Source organism: Bombus terrestris, chromosome 14 (genome assembly GCF_910591885.1).
Source record: "Bombus terrestris chromosome 14, iyBomTerr1.2, whole genome shotgun sequence".
Lineage (NCBI taxonomy): Eukaryota > Metazoa > Arthropoda > Insecta > Hymenoptera > Apidae > Bombus > Bombus terrestris.
This window is the reverse complement of record NC_063282.1, coordinates 7,469,507-7,487,925: the sequence shown is the minus strand read 5'-3', so window position 1 is coordinate 7,487,925 and position 18,419 is coordinate 7,469,507. Positions and strand designations below refer to the sequence as shown.

The following is an 18,419-nucleotide window of genomic DNA, read 5'->3' as shown; positions in this document are numbered from 1 at the left end:
AAGTTCGATATAACGTTTGATATTTCGTCGACATATTACGCCCGATACACACGGGCCCTCCTTTTCAACGAGGGGCTTCCACCACGGGCACACACGGGACAATGAACCCGTGGCGCGCCAGTTGCCACCACATACCGCATGTTGTGTGTGTTACCCGTATGGCCCCCTCGTCGGACCTAGCTGCAATTTCAGATAGTATATTTACTCTCTCCTATTCCCATGATCGACGACGATCGCCAGAGCGGCGGCTTCGAAACACGGTGGCCGCTAGATCGCCTTTTAACTAGTCGTAGAAAGGATACATACTCGTGTTGTCACGTGGTGATTCTATTAACTCACTTTTTTCCTCTTTACTTCCTTTTTCTTTGACAATAATACAGTATGATATCTTGGTTAGTTTAGTAGTAGTAATTGGATATTTAATATGGATTTTCGCCACGATAATATCGACCTAGGAATTTTCGTGGGAATTTTGTGCCACCTCATCGAGGAAGTTTCGACGTTGCCATTACGATCTCATGTTCTGCTATTGTATTTGGTGTTGTTTCGTGTGACAGCGTGTTTAAAAATTTTAGAAAGAATGTTACGATGCACGAAAAAATAAGATACAATTTCTTCTAAATATTTTTCTGTATTTACATGAATGTTAAATGGATTTTCGAGCAAGCGTCGCGCTGGCAACGATGCCAGTGAAAGAGGCGACTCGCCGGCGTCGCTTTCACGGCGTCACACAACTACCTTGACTCGTTCGGACACGATTAACGAACCTTTCTCCACTCTTGTTTTCGCAATTCTTTTTTTTCAATGGTTGGTTCATCTAGCCTATATCCTCATTTCTTTTCCAAATCAAATGATTAACTCTTTGAAGTTTTACGATACGCAACTTTGACCCTACCCTATAGACTATTTTTTTTAGCACCAATGATACACTCTTGCATCTTTTATATTCAGTACGATTTTCGCATGTTTACACTATGTGAAATATCCTAAGATGTTCATTTAAATATTTTCAAATATCTAACTCAGGATCATAATATTAGACATTCAAACAAAAAATTTCAGAAATTCTATACTTGCAACTGTTTCGCAAAATTGTATTTACTCAGCCAGGTTTTTGTAGCAAATTTTGGGTGGTAGCATTCTTTACAAATGTATTTTCGATAATACACATAAATTGACTTACTGCAATGTATAAAATTTGTACGTTTATTTTCTCTACGTGAATAGAATTCGCATGTTCTTTATCAATAATTTATTGCTTTTCAGATTCTTGAATATTTAAAATCTATTGTATAATATCTATTGATATTCCTAAAGTTGTACAAGATAATTGATTACCCTTTTTGGAACTACAAACGCTATCACTAAACATTTTCAGAATTTTCTTTTAATTATTTATTCCTTGCCAAATTTTAAATTATACATAATATTCGAATCAAATGTGACATTGCTAAATCCAAAATCAATGTATATTCTTCCTGCGGAAATCGTTTTCTCACGTCTTTTGTCATGTCAAATAGACTTTTTGTTCCACAAACTGGAGTCTTTTGTGTATCCTGCTCTGACCTATACTTCTTTCTATTTAAAATTCAACTTATATTTTCTTACCATGCTTTCGTAAGTTATATACGTTAGTGTAATATTTTTCGCACAAGGGCAATTTTACAAAAGCTTATAAAAGGAATCTCTATTTATTTATGTATTTACATGGAAAATTTTATTATGTGCCATTGTATGATCATGATTGCGAATTCAACTAGGTTAACTCGTAAACTGGTATCATTGAGTCATTGGGGACTATAACAATTTAAGGTTAGATTACTTAATTTTTTGACTTTTTAACTTAATCTAATTCTATTATACCGATCTTTATCATGGAGAATGTAAAGTACAAAATAAGATAAAATACCCCAAATTTTAGTAATGTAACATAAATTATCATAGTTTTCCATGAATCAACACAGCTATTTGAGGTTAAAATATGTGTGTGTATTTCTAGATCTGTAATTAAAAACTAAACAGTGTCCATTGTTGACAGCCGTCAATTGGTTTTATGTCATAATGTTCTTTTTATGTTAAACAGTGTCGATAATATTTTTGACAATAATTAATTGGCAATCGTTTGATGTAGATTCTTATTATTAGATATGCTTGCTGCATAAAATGTAAATTTTAACTGAAAGAATAGTCCTCCACTATCAAATATAACAGAGCACTGTAAATTGTGAAGTAAGGTTATGTCAATATTGTCCAACTTTGTTTTATTTTATTCATTCACGGTTTAATTTCACGCACGGAGATCTAAAGGTTTGTTACACGTGACAAACGTACTTTAATTCGTTATTACGTTCAACGAAACTTGTTTAATTTGATAAAATATTTTTAGGTTAGAGTTGCGGGATTCCATAGAAAATCAATGCAAGACTATTTTTCTTTTTTCAGAAATACTGCTTGATATAGGAAATTTATATTTAGCGAGAATTTGGATACGAATTTATTCGTTTACAAATTGATAAATTACTTATCGCGTATAGAAATATGTAAGTTCTGTAATTACCAAGTAAACAGTAAAATTAACGTCTATTAGCTTTTACTATATCGAAAAGAATTTCGATGAACATTGTGTTTAAAGTTAACAAGAGCAATAATTTATGGTCACGTGATATGATGTCGAAAAATACGTAGTAAACACGTTATCAAAGGACATAAATAATGTAACATGTAGTATTTTGTCAAGTTACAAATATAAATAGTTAATTGTCAGAAGATAGGATATGTAATAAATATTTCTAAAATTGAAGAAAGAGGTTTATCGTAATGCTTCACAACTACTTCAATTTCTTCATATTTCGTAAAATTCTGGAATCTGAATGGAAAGAGAAAATCCTTGGAATTCGTTTTATAATCACATTGTTGGCAAGCAAAATTTAATAATGGGAATAGACCGGAAAAAGTAGCAAATGAAACGTTATGTTAACACAATGTTTGCTCTTAATGAGATAATACACACATATATATTTCTCTATTAACACATTGCTGGTTATTGGTGGTCATCCGTGACTATTATTAGAGAATGATTTTTGAAATTGGTCGAAACATTTGCATTAAATAAACAGTTATTAAAAAGTTGAAATTGTTCGAATGCTTTTTGACTTCTTTAATATTTCACATTGTTAGTATTCAAATTATTGACAATTTTACAAACGTAACTGTTTATTTAGTTTGAATATCTCAATTAACGTTTAGTATGGGTTATTCAACATTTAACTCAAAAACATTTGTCATATATGGTTATAATTATTATAACGAAGATTAATAGCTTGGAAATTGTGAACCTTATTATTAAGTATTAATATTTCTACTAATTAAATACCAATTACGTATCGTGCTGAAAAATAATATCACTACGTCGCTATTGATGAGACACAATCTTCACGTAGCATTCAACGTGTGCATATATCAAAGTTGAACGATTTTCATAAAATTAAAAATTGTATCATTTTTCATTTAAGAGCTTCGTCCGTATACCGAATATTTTACCTCCGAAGAAAATTACCGACTTGGCTTACAAAGCGTCAGCAGCAGCCCCTTAAGAATCAATCCTCTCTCGTTACACAAATTACCAAAGACAAGGCGTTGGATAAAGCTCGTTTATCAAGACCGACGCGCGGAATTTGGAGCGTGGAGACGATAAAAACGAGGATTTATCAAGGGGAATCCGATTTGTCTGGTTCTACTGCGAAATTATAGAACGCAGCTCGATGTAAACTCGACTGAAATTCGGAGCGAAATGCCTGGAACCGGGACAGTTGCCGTTGACGAGGCGTCCGCGAGCGACAACGAGGTTTCCACGGCGCGTGCTTCAATTCCACTGGCGTCACGTCTGGCTTAATTAATTAAAGGCAGGTTCGAGACTCGTTAAATTCCACGTTACGACTTTTTAGTCTTTCCTACGACGACCGGGAATCGGGCAATAATAATGGAATCTTTACCATCCACGATCGTCTCGCGTTCCGCCGTTTAATTATTCATTCTCTGTTCGATAGTGCCCTCTCTTTCCACCCTTCCCCACCAATTTCCCTTTGTTTTTGTTAATTCCGCATAGATCAAACTAGCGTCAATCTGTCTTCGTTTCTCTGCACGTCCCCTTTGACCAATCGTTCGCTCGTTTTCCTTTTCATTTTTTCTTCTTTTTTTTAACAACCTATACACACCTTGGAAAACTTATCCGTGCCAGTTAAACGAGCGATTACGATAAATTGAATTGTTGGCTTCGGGGAAACGCGTCTTCTTTGTGCCTGAAAGGGGATGAAAAGTCCAAGAACGGTATTTCTCGGTACTTCGCTATTTATCATAGCTAAATAAATCTGTGATTTTCTCTTTATAATGTTTTCATAAAGAAATATTTTTAATACGGTGAAAAAAATCTAAGGGGACGTTAACCCTCTGTAAACAAATTGGATCGTTGATGATCCAAGAAATTTTATCCTTGGATCTTTTGTTCCGGGTTTTCAAATTTATTTACTGTAGCACAGACATTTATAAGCATCCCAGAATTTTATCAGACTTCTGGAGAGTCTGGAGTAATAGGAAAATTAGGTTTGCACCCAGTTTGTCTATGAAGTATGGAAAATTATGTTTGCCTGCGAAGAGTATATATGAACAAAGAGGTCTTCAGTATCTCTAAACATGTTATAGATTTCAGTCACTTGTTTTTATTTAGCAAAAACCTATAGAAATCTTTCAAAACAACCACCATATAATTAATAAGCGTTGAGAATTTCTCGTGACAAAATTTCCTATAAAAATAATTTCATCTAGAAGAAACGTCTCACTTGGGGATTGCGATTCTTAAATTTACAAGTCGAGTTCTATGCCTTTATTCCACGCTAAGGAAACGAATGATTACGATAAATTTAATTGTTGACTTCAGAGAAATACATCTGATCGTATCTAGAAGAGCTGAAACAAGGAATCCATTGAGCATACATATTCCAACGGAAGTCAATGGATGGATACAGTGGTAGATGAATTTACTGGACCATTTATTGTTACTATTATTTAATACATGTAAGAGAATAATTTTCAGTGTGGTTTTTCTTATTGATAGTTAACTGGAAATTTGCAACTTCGCGATCGATGTGGAAGTGGAGAGGCTTTGCTTGCAGTCCTCTTCTAGCTGAAAGGCGGAGGGGAATGGTACCGTTGTTTTCATTGCTGGCAAAGCTTGTTTACGTCAAGGCTACTTTTCTACGGCGTCCACCGATGCCTTGTCATCGTTACGCGATGTATCTGACTTCCTCGAATCATGTTCAGTGAGCGAAACATGGTAAACGAATTGTGCATCAGTGGGAATTGCTCTGGGAGATGGGATATTTTGGAAGAAGTGCAACTTATAGTGTCTCGTTAATTGGCTTATTAATTGGCTTACTTCAGGGTTACTTATAGTGGCTCACGAAAGTATGTGAACACTCACCATAGTGAACTCGAATACTTAACATAGAGACTCGTTCGATATTTTTGAAATACTAAATTTGAAAGAATTTGAAGTATTACATAGTTGATATACGTAATTGATATATTATATCTAAAACTTGCTGTATATCTAGCGATCGAATTTTCAAGTTTCTTAAATACTTCTCCTTTATTGAATTACTTAACATATTTGTAGACACATGCCCAAAATTTGGAGACTTTTACTCATTCAATAGTTCTAACTAGTCTAATATGTTAGTCCTAGTTAATGTGAAGTCATAGTTTCAGTTTAGTATTTCATTATTCTAAATTACTTGATATATCTAAAATGTAAATCGTCGATAATAATTGAATATTTCTAGGTTCTAACTTTCTTTAACATCTCACCGTTGTAAATATCCTACAATACGTTTAGTGTACCTGAAATTAGAGCCTTAATAATCAAATACATATTTTCATTATGCAATCTTCAGTGCTTGTTGTATCAAATTGCTTCATCTTTATTCAAACTCGCTTCATATTGTTTATTATACTTTTAGACTCAATAATGCCGCATGTAAACCTAACACCGGGTCCACAAGTTTTTCAAACGTTCCCTCCTATGTGTCCTAGCGATTATTTCTCTTTTCATCGTTTGTTTTTCTAACGCTGTAAGGAACAGTTGCGTAATACCACGTGTGCTTCATGGCAAAGAGCCCCAACGATGCAGGTCACAGACGGTTGTATTTTCAAAGTCGGCTTTCTCTTCATTGATACTCTTTTCTTTTGTATCAGCCGAGAATCGCATAGAAGTATACCGCCAAGTAGCTTCTTAAGAAGATAAACTTACAAGGATTGCGGACACGACTCGCCCGTGTCACTCGCGAACTGAATACCAACTCGAGGTGCTTGAATTTTCCTAGCTCTTTTACATTCGGTTAAAGATTACCGAGAACAGTTTTTAAAGTTATTCTATGCGCCGCTGGATGATCAGGTGGATGAAGTGAAAGTTTAGGGAAATACGTTTTCCTTGAGCTGTACGACAGTATTACAGGTGTTACGACAGTAATAGTTTGGTTTAGATTATTTTTAAGTGATACGACAATATTACGAGTATTACTATAATAATAGTCTGGTTTACGTTAGTCTATCTCTTTCGCTATTACAGGTGACTATTCTCGTTAAACGTCAAAATTATCGTATACTAAAAAAGATAACTACATGTATCGTTCTAATTTATACCTACTATCGTTGAGTCATAGGTGATTGCAACTGTTCGAATTGAGTTATTATTGAATTAGATCCTAACCTAATTAGGTTTAACCCTTTCGGCACTAAAGGTGACTATTATCGTGAAACGTGAGTCTCATCGTACATTAAAGGTAACTATATATCTTTTTCATTTACAGTTAGCATCGTTGCTTTGTAAGTGACTATTACACTTTGACTAAGGTTATGTTATATTTAATCCTTTCTACTTGCTATTAAAGGTGACTATGTATAGTTAGAGAATAGCGAGCTCGTGGTAAACTAAAGATAACTACAACTATTCAACGAGTGTTCACTATATATTAAAGATGACTATAATCGACTAACATTGAACGCTCGTTATAACCACGTATGAATATAGTTACACAAAGTTGAACTCTTTCCATAGTAAAATATAACAGAATGATTATAAACGAAGACACTTACACGACATCTTGAAAGATAAGTTAACAACTCTGGTTGAACACAGCATAGCATGCTATTTTCTGATTTGCTTTCCTTTGTTCAATTTGCATTGTTATGCAATATGTTTACACTAACATAAAATATAGTCTCATGACTCAGTTGTCTCGTGGACGTAGCTAAAGGATTAAAGTATTTCATTTCACTTTGTATCTTATATTTTACGTGGTAAAAATTGTTAATGACCTTCGTCGTGTAAAATAAAGAATACAGGGTAAAGTAAAATCTAAATCGAACTGCGATAGTCATCTATAAATCAAAGAGTTAAAGGGAGATACTCTAGCTTTGAATCCCATAGGATCACTGACAAATGATGTGAGTGCCAAAACGAAGATCTTATGTGTAAACAAATGCCATGTGCTTGTTCATTTTGGCACTCTGGTTAGCTCTATTTTGAAATTGTTCTGAAAGCTAAAACAACTTACTCCTAGCACTTACAGTGTTTACTGCTATATACCTATAAAATTTTATGGACGTAGCTGTTCCACTTATGCTTATGTATTTAATTAGATAATCCAATGCGAACAGATGATTATTATCGATATACGACTGTGTACACTATATGTCTTGCACTGGATATGCGATGGAAGAAAGAATCTTCGGAGTGAATTTTGTAGAATAAAAATAACAAGCCTCTTTGTCTCTTCAGTGGCCCTGGGAAAAATTGTTTTATGTCAAATGATTAATTCTTTTGTCCCGTTTAATTTAAAGAATAAGTCATAGAAGAAGAATTTAATTTTAAAACCAGTTCAGTCAATTTAAAACGTTAACCGAATTACTAACTTCCTGTGTTATTTCATAAAAAAGAAATTTATCGAACAATTAATTTACCTTAAAAACCTATGGCAATTTAGGAGAAAAGTAACCTTTAGTTTTTTTACTTAACTCATCTAGTGTCGAAGTTACTAAAGGAAGAGACTTGGGGAAATATCTCGCTAATCGGGATAGAAAAAATTCTATTCACGGAGATTAAATTACGCATTGTAGTTACAAAAGCAGGTAAAATAATCACTATAAGTATATCGACTCTTGCACCTCTGGTAATTAGAATTCTTTCTTGAAGAAGGGACAGGTGAAAAGCAACGTTCGCGAGGTTGAGAGACCGCAACTTTTTGCTACGGTCAAATTACGCTTTTCCGGTTTGCAGTTTGAAGAAACCCGAGGGCAACAGGATACTCAGGTGAAGAAGCAGGGAGAACCTTTCACGACGTGACGAGGGAAACACGCGCAGAATGATCATCGCGATCTATTCGCCTACATTTTCCTATATCATCGGGTTTTCCGTTAGGTGATACACAAGTTCGCTTCGTAGAAATATTTTCGCTGATTCATTCGTTCGTCAAAGCGATGAAAACATTGGGGTCAAACGGTTAGCGATCGAACATCGAGCTGTAGTCGATGTGGTCATTGCTGCTCGATTCCTTTTGTGCTTGTAATTCTAATAAATATCTGTTTCATCGTCTTCACGGAGTTTCTATGGTCCCGTCGATTTCGTCAATCGTGAACTATGGGAATGGGCGAGTTTCGACAGTTTGGTCACCGATTTTTGTTGTGAAGTTACGGTTGCAGTGGTTCTCAACTTTGTTTTCTCGTAAGATTCCTTACTTTATCGTGGTTTTTATTTCATCGTGTTTACGGAAATAATTTTAATCTTGTTAGAATTTTAACTGGTAGAAAATTTGGATATAAAATTTTGACAACGATAGACGTGTCGGTTATTCATTCGGAAGAACAATCGCAAGATAATCTTTGTAAAATTAAGGTGCTGCAGGTGCTCAGACCGGTTCTCCTGACATTTCTAGTCTTATCGTGATTTTTGGGAATATTTTTAAATATTTTATTGGAATCTTAGTTGGCAGATTCAAATGTACGTTTATGATATAATTCTAATTGCGAATATTTTTAATTGAGTCAATTGTACCTATGTATCTACTTGGAAGGATGATCAGTTTTCTTCCTATTTGGTGACTTTCTACAGCACCGCTAAAGTTTTCGCGTTACTCTTCTAGCGATAGTTGGGATAATAAGCGAATGATAAACGGTAATACAAGGATATACAAAAGAAATTAGATGATTTTCAGTAACGTTGCATTTGAGTTCAGTGCTTAATGGGCTAATGATAGAAGGATTCCGAAGAAGGAGCAACAAGAGAAGAGTAAGGATACACCTGATCGCGTTAAAGTTGCTTTTTAAGATCTTGTCGTGATTCATGAGTCTCCTGTCCGATTCATAGGTTTCTTTGCACGGATATTGGTTGGGATATCAAGCGAATGACTAAGATATCTTCGCATCTTAAATATCTTACCTCTTCAGCCGTACAGTTAGTAGAGTCTTTGAGAAATTCAATTTGCCAAAAATACTCAGTTATAAAAATCTAGTGGATTCCAAAATGCGAAGTATCAAAGATGTTTAGAATTCACTTCTTCCACTACTAGATACTTTGCACAAACACCTTGAGCAATCAAAACAAACATCCGGAGCACAAGACACGGCCACGATTTTAGAAGTATCATAAATACTTGAACCTCTTGTAACTTTGCAAATTTATATAAACCTTCATCTTCGAAAATTGTCATTTAAAAAATATATCAACTAACCGTTTGCAGTTCTCATTTACAAATTACAATATCAGGAACACGAAAGACCATCTAAAGTACTTATTTAAAAATTCACTTGATCACTTGTATTATAGGTAATATCACAATATCGTAGTTTTACGTAAAATTGTATTCGGGACGATTTGACGCTAATAATATATTAATGGACACGTTTACAGCGATGAGAAACGGTCGTGAAAACGATTGGTGTCGGGACTATTGGGCAACGAGGTGTTTCAAAACGCAGTGAAAATGATCCGCCGTGAAAGAGGAACAGTCCCGTGGATGCGCGTGCTTTCCAGGCTTGTTCTACGTTGGAATTCGCGAAATATTCCCGCGGATTACGGGTAGGTGTGCGCGCGAGGGGGGCGGAAATAAAAGAGGCGAAGGATCGTCGTAAAAGCGAGCTGGAAAAATAAGGCTTGTAGAGTTCTCGCGAGGCACAATCCTCCTCCTCGGCGTTTTAAAGCACGGCGATTGTGTCAAGGTTGTTTTAGCGTTGCGTGGCGTTCTGTGGCGTGGCGCGCGAGAGCCTCTCAAAATGGTTGCGCGGCCGACGTCCTGAAAAGGTTTCGAGCTATGTCTCAAAAGAACCGTCTACACCAAAGAAATGCTCCGTTACGACACTTTACCCGATTGTTTTCTTTCTTCGACTTTCTAGACCTGGACGATCGACAATGAATAACCATGCGAATAATCGCAATCACTTGCATGGTAATTGTAATTTCTTGCTACTTTGATATTTAGATCGTTTGATCTTTTTTATTGGTTTTCTTTTGTTTATGATTCCTTATTGGTAGATCGAAGATTTTTTCTGCTTTTATGGGAAATTTAAAGATTCACGTATGTGTAGAGTACATATCTGTAACTTGGTACAAGTAGTGGCAATGTCAGTATTTATAAGTTGAGATATTAGCGCTTAAAGGTACCTTAAAAAATTCTGCGTTTTTTCCGATACAAAAAAGCAGAGTCGAAGCTTATACTATTTGTGTTTTTTATGTCGACTTTGAACTTTTTACAGAAAGTTTATTGGCATTGACATGTACGAATATAAATAGCCATTTCTGGATAGAATTTGAAGTTGTCTGTGTATATAATTGTTTAGGAACTCAATACCGGGTTTGATTCAATTTTGCAAACAAAAAAAAAAAAAAAAGATATGGCATTAATTATTCTTACCATTTTGAAACTGAAGTTTTGCCATTTTCTTTCTGCTGTTTACCCGTGGTCTTCTCTATTCTATTAAAAATTATTTAATCATTATTTCGTAACAATTTTTATGACGAAGTTTTACTCCAAAGATAAAAAAACGCTGGGAACTCCAAGCATTTTAATACATCTTGAAAAATGAATAAATTCTGAATGGAATATTTTAATGAAGTAAGGTAGAGTTCTCGTCATAATTCTTACTTTGTGAGACAAATCTTTGCCTTACCTAGATCCTACATTTTAATTACGCTCATAAGAGTACTACATGTTTATCAGTTTCACTGTTGAAACAGATTCAAGTTTTTCGACATCTAATAAAATTTTGCGAAACATCTAATATAAACACGTGATATCTATGACTTTTTCTGGAAATAATCGAAATACTATAATTGAAAGTGTATGCTGCATGAATACGTTTAAGAAAATTAGACTATATCTATAGGAACCCATGTAATATACAGTAATAGTTCGTAGTAATTCATATACGTTACGAGTTTGTAAGGTTTTGGAATGTACTTGGTTTATCAGCAAATTGGTTGAAGCTAATTAATAATTAAACGAATACTCGGCGTGCGTTCCTTTTAACGAAGTATTTTCATCCATGTAAAGACATGTGAAATTTCACTTTGAAATCTCGCGGAGGAACGCTCACGTTTGGTATTAATTCAACGATCGACGAGAATCAAGCGAATGGAACTCATTTTTGGGGCTTCTTTTTTCTTATACCTTCCCGCTGTCGAAGCCAGTGGAAAAGAACCAATCCAATATCTCGTTACTTTTTTCTAAGAAAATCATAGACACTTTCTATCTTTATCAACTAGTCGATAATAAATATTTATTTATTCAAGACAAGCAACCCAATACATAATATAATAAAAATAATAGGAAATTCGATTCAAGAAAAAAGGAAGCGGATAAAATAAATTTAATTTAAAAGATTTAATAAATACCAACCAACAATAAGAATAAATAATATGGCATAATCATATATACATATCAAGGTTTATCCAATTCTTAACAGATTTCTATTATTCCTTTCATAGTCTTTAATATCACTCAAATGCTTTTTGTTTGTAAATTTAATTTAAAGCGACCTGAAAAATACTAACCAACGTTAATAATAAATCATATTACATAATTTCACATTTAATTATGTATACATCAAGATTTATCTAATTCTTAACAGATTTCAGTTTATTCTTTTTTATTTTTTTTTCTATTCTGAAATATCATTCAAATACCTTTCGTATGATTTTCAACATTTATTTCAATAAAAACTAAAATTCATCTGCTTCTTACAAGTTCTGGTCGCCGTGAATTTTGGCGAATTATCGTCAGGATATCGTGCAAGGTTTATTTTGCTCGCAAAAGAACTCATTGTATTCTTATCTTCGCTTTATTGCGAAAAGAAGGCAACAAAAGTACCAAAAAAAAAAGGGGGAAGAGAAAGAAAAAAGAACCGTAGAGCAACGACAGTTGAACTCTCGTTTGAGAAATTACTTTTGGCTGCGAGACAAACTAACCGCTCTACGGTTTCCTCGGTGGTCTTTCGCCTTCTTCCACGATAATACTGTTCATTATCGTCCAAGTTTCACCGCAAACCAAAAATCCTAATCTTCAAACCGTTCTATCGCTCTTATACAGCGCGTAATTGGAAACATTCTGGGATCCTTTCTGCAACGTTCTATGAAAATAACAGCGGTCTTTTAAATTTTACTTTCGAAAAAAAGCAAGAATGTTACCTTGATGGAGAATTATTAGTTTTCTTTCATTTCATTCAGGATTCTAGCTGACAGAGGGGAAAAGAAATTAAAGTTGTGTTATTAAAAACTTGAGAAGAGATGCGTTTCTCTTATCGATCGATAAAAACACGCGCAGAATTTAAAAAAAGGATTCGATTCTGAAAGTGTTGGCTATTGGAATACTAAAGTGTTTGATTTTATTCGAAAATTCCGAGCAACGAATCTCCCAGATTTCCGGAACATCATTCACGAATAAAAACTTTCATCTTCAATCCTGAATTATTAAAAATTTTAATTCCACGATAATAACTCGAACTCCCTATATTCTTATTAGTCATTGGAAAGCAACCTCAGCAGCGCAAATAAGCTAATTATCAAGAATACTACTCGTGCATAACTATACGGTTACGTACTATGAATCACATACTGTGATTTATATATCGCAAATTTATACTCGCGAATAAGTAAACAACTACGTGCGAGTAAACAAATGAGAAAATCGAGCTAAGTACATCGAACGTGATTGGGAATCAATCGAACGTATCCGTTCTACTATCGGTCACTGCAATCAACGTAATACGTTAATTACCACCTCCACGATGCTTCACGTGCTCTCTTTCAGACAGTGAACCGCCTAGCAGCCGTAATTCAAGGAAACACGCGTCCAAGTGTCACATTATATGAATGAAATACAAACTATCCGTAACTAAGTTTAGCCGTTCAGCCAAACAGCTGATCTCAGCCGACCTCCGAAAGTACCTACAATAAAACCACGCGAGAGAGTGCTCTCCGTATCTGTCTCTGTCTTTCCCGTTGCATGGCCGTGTTCACGGATGCAGCCTCCGAAGAACAGAGAACTTGTCTCTCGGTGTCGATGACCCGAATAATGGGGACGAAGAAAGAGTTCGCTGGGAAAAAGAGGAAACGTTACCTGAACCGGGACGTTCGCCGCTAAATGAAACCAGATTCTTCAGAAAACGGCATAAAATAATATGAACAGAAAAAGTACTGCTCGGTATATTAGAATACGAATGGTGATAGGCAATGGCTGAGTCAAATACTGAGACCTTAGCATTAAACATTTGGATTACTATGTATGTATAATGAGGATAGCTGGAATGAACGTAATTGGTTTTCAAATGTTTGTTACGGTATCTGTCGAATTTATAATTTATTATGAAATATGCATGGAATATAGTGGGTAGCGTTTAAATGGGAAAATTCCTTATATATTAAATTGAATTTAATTTAATTTAGTTCGTAACCGTTACTCGAAATAAAAATTTTGTAATTTCGCTTTTATCGAAATTAGGAATGTAAAAAAATATATAGATGATAGAAATAGGCGTAGAGTCAATTAGGGATTAATTTTTCCCTAAATTTTGTTGTATTGTTGTATACGCTTTGAATCGGGGGAACACGCGTTTTCTAGTGGAAATCGTCCAACTTAAAAGCGATTTCTTGTTACGATGTTGGTATTTAAATGCATTCAAATTTATGTAATTAAACTGTTGGTCAGCGAAAATTACGTAAGTATTAAATTAAGAAACGCGAAGAGTGAAGATGGAGGTCGATGGTGGATGTGATCAGTTGCAGACGCTTGTATTCGAAACGTTTGAAGCATAGAAGTGCTTAAATTTTAATTCCAATTTTCTGGCTGAACTTTGAGTAATATATTTATTTTTCACATACACTGATACAGACACTAATATAAGTTAGCAGTACGAATATAAAAAGGGAGACAAAATTTTTGAATAATATAACGATGCCTCGATAATTTGTAAAACAAATGAGTCAAAACTTCTATGATTTGTACTTGAGACTCATAAAAAGAATCACCTAACTTTCATAATGAGAAATCTTTCTCCTCAAATTAAAAAATAATTTATTTAATATTTCAAGAATATATGAAGTTCACTAAAGGACATTATTAAGAAATGGAAATCAAAATTATTAAAGTCTGTAAAATTCCATAGTGATTCTGAAAAAAAAAGGAAACAAAAATTATCAGTTGAATTAAAGAGGGATTAAATGGATTAAAAGAGAATGATAGGTTGGAATAAAATTGGAAGGTTTTAGAGAATAGAGAAAATATAGAAATAAAGTAGAAAGATGTTTGATGGAATATCGGAAAATCCGACGTGGAGAACGTGTCCTCGATTTGGCTCGTATTCCATCGCCGATGTCTGCCAGACCACGTGAGCGTCAGTAGGTGGAAAACCGCTTCTTGCGGCTGCATTTTTAATCAGTATTCCACGATTTCTATGTTCCATGATACTGCTGGTTACGTAATCGTTCCCCTGTAACCGTGATCTTGCATACCCTGACGTTCCATTCACGACTGTCTTCGCTTACTGACCATCCGGTGACGTTTTCTGTTTGCAGGTATCAGAATGAGCTTCCAAAGAAGATCAAGTCACGCGGTAAGGACGCGCATCTCAATCACGAAGAGCTCGTGCAAACGATGAAATGGAAGCAAATAGTGAGTCGATATTTTTGTTGGATACTATCCTTTGTTATATTTTGGTTTTCTAACTCTCTATAACTCAATTCTTTTGTTCAAAGTTAATACCAGAACTCAGTCTTTCGTTAATCACTTAGTTCGATTTCTTTAATGAAAGAAGCGTTAGTGTGGTGCTATAGAGAAAAATTCGTAATATTCAGGAAAATTTATATTCTTTGCTTTTTTAACTTATCTTCTCTTATAGAATCATTGCCTTGAAACACACTGTATAAAGTATTAAAGAATCGAATTATTCAAGAACTTTCTACTGCTTTACAGTAGTTTAACATTGGATGTTAACCCTCTTATTATACTAGCGAGTATATGCTTTGAAAAATGTATAGAATTTAAGATTTGAAATTTTTTTTAATTATAGCTCTAACAGTCTAAGCAAGTCTAAAGTTAATTGCTCGCGATGAAATATTTAAAGTTACAAGATATTCAATCTGCGATAAAACGGATTAGATTTGAATGTAATTGATTTTGTCTGACAATGGACTAAAAGATTCATCATTCAGGTCACGTGGAGTTATACAGGGTTGAATGTAATTACAAGAAGAGGAATTAGCTCTTCTAAATGATTAAATTAAAATTGACACTCTGAAATAGTCAAACCTCAATGTAAATATGCTTTTCCAACTGTAAATAAGTTGTTCGATTACGCAACTTGTTAAAGATAGTGGTATACACCAAGTTCATGATTCTTCGCTAAAATGCGAATTAGACTCGTGGATAGCTTGTAGACTCAATCGAAGTTTTACAAGTTTCAAAGTTCATTTGAACAGTATATATGTCGCGCACAACACGAAGATTCCAAATGGGTTTTAATCGCGGTACACGTTTCACTTTGATTATAAATTTTAGTATTCCGACGAAAATAATTTACTGAAAATACAAAAAAAAGAAAAAGGAGATTGGTAATACAAAAACATATATACGAAGGATTAAATTTCTTCTTTTTTTTCGATGTCTCTTCGAAATTTAATCCAACTGTGAACAGCTTAATTCCGATAACAAGATTCGACTTGTATTTCCATACTGTCATTTTAACTTTCTTTCAGGAAATATATTTTTCGTACATACATATCAACTTGTTAACTCTTAATCGAAAATTTTTTAATCAGAAACTTCTACAGCCGTGGAATTAAAAATGAATAAAGACAGATAAATTTTCATTAGATCGATTTTAGTCCTTGTAAATGTACGTACGAATGTAATCTAATCTTTAATAGAAACGAAGCGATATGTAGAAGAATAGAAGATTTTCAAATGTCGACACTATCACGCGCAAAAGATTGGCAATTAAAACATTTCCTATAATTAGCAAGTTAAAAGCTACTAATTAAAATTCAAAAACTAATTCTATAATTTATCGAACGCAACTTGGAAATTTCGACATATGGTGTACTTATGGTGTACGTGTACTTACTACCTTGAAAAAGTATTTCTAAAACCTGTGTATCACCACCATATGCGATAGTAGTATACGTCACAATTTATTTCATACGCGCTGAAAGAGTCGACGAAACAGGAAACGAATACAAGAAGTAACGTTCACGTGGCTTTCGAGTCATTAGTCTAGCAAATCGTGATGTTTCCTTTAAACGTTGGATCTTTTTTTTTATTATTTGCAGCGTGGGAAGTTCTATCCTCAACTATCATATTTAGTAAAAGTGAACACACCTCGTGCTGTGATGGCGGAAACGAAGAAGGCGTTCAAAAAGCTTCCAAACCTTGAACAGGCGATTACTGCCCTCTCGAATTTGAAAGGAGTAGGCACCACGATGGCGTCGGCCCTATTGGCAGCAGCATCACCAGAGAATGCACCCTTTATGGCGGACGAATGTCTGATGGCAATACCGGAAATCGAGGGCATCGATTATACCACTAAGGAGTACCTCAACTTTGTTCAGCACATTCAAAATACCGTCGAGAGGCTGAACAAACAAAGTGAGTGTCTCTGTTAATATACGTTTAACTCACTTATCGTCGATTAATTATCGAACGCAGTATGCTTAGTTAAATTTAAAAAGAGGGAAAAAGAGAAGAGCGATACGTGGAGCAAATATCGAATTGTTCAACAAGTTTTCTCGCGATCTTTCGTATCGGAATTAACAGAAATATAAATGTAATCGAAACGTCCAATTCATAATTCTTTACACGAACTTTATGCATGCACTCGAGATTTTCTCGAGATTTAAATGATTTTTGATAAAGGTTTATTTTTTCATGCATCCCTCGTTTTGATTTTTTTGAAAGAAGCTTTATATCTTAGTCGTCGATAATTCTAGATTCAGGACAATTTGAAAACAAGTTTCACAAATATTTGTAAAACTATTTTATCACTTTAGTATGTAGCTATATGTACATATTGATTATTCATTTCTAAACATATTTCTTTTTCTTCTAAGAACTTTGTGTTTGTCATGATGAAATTACTATATTGGAAGAAAAATAAACAATTTTTACTATTAAAATGTATATATTGGTTTATGTGTGTAGTTGAGATTAGTTAAGTTATTTGATTTCAATTAAATCGTGATGACTAGCAACAGAATCCAACTAAAAGTACTAAAAGTACTCTTTAGAATTTCTAATTTTCTGTTCATTATCCCGCTGACTGGCAGTTGCTTTAATTCGAAATACATAATTCGAAGCTAGTTTATCTTTGATTTGTACGAACAAAAATGAATAATTTATTTTGTATGAACAGAAACTTGTACTAATCACATGGAACTTCGTTTATCCGAACTCCTTATTGAACCGATTAAGTCCACTTATCTTAACACGAATTCCCATTATTTAGACAATAAAACATAAGTAACGAGGAATCGATGAAGTATTATATGAATTGTTTGATCCCCAGTGGATTCATATAGATATAGTTCTCCACTCGAAACGACTTGAATTCGCATAATTCGACTAATCTGAATTTACTTGATCCCCTATCATGATTATATCAAAATCTCACTATCACTCTTGTTTCCCAATTAAATCAAATTGTATAACATCACTGTATCGATTAAATATGTAACTCGAAACGAAACATTAAGATAATATTTCGACGATCAGACTGCGGATATTTATGAAAATTTATATTTTTATAAACAGAATCTAAGAAACAGAATCCAAATCGGTATTGATTTCACCTTTTGTATATTATAACAAGTACAGTAGTATCTC

The 18,419-nt window shown here is 34.1% G+C and overlaps 1 protein-coding gene and 1 long non-coding RNA gene across 2 annotated transcripts in view; both read left to right on the top strand.

Moving 5' to 3' along the window:
- LOC100648913 overlaps positions 1 to 18,419 on the top strand; it is a 28,901-nt gene that overhangs the window by 2,128 nt on the left and 8,354 nt on the right. Inside the window, exons 2-3 of the mRNA XM_012316452.3 lie at positions 15,119 to 15,215; positions 16,871 to 17,186. Of these exons, the coding sequence (XP_012171842.1) occupies positions 15,119 to 15,215; positions 16,871 to 17,186 (413 nt within the window). The remainder of the gene's footprint in view (positions 1 to 15,118; positions 15,216 to 16,870; positions 17,187 to 18,419) is intronic.
- LOC125386285 lies at positions 18 to 7,849 on the top strand. The gene is made up of 4 exons (XR_007226296.1): positions 18 to 1,812; positions 3,513 to 3,906; positions 4,934 to 5,023; positions 5,111 to 7,849. It is a non-coding gene; the product is annotated as an uncharacterized LOC125386285 (long non-coding RNA).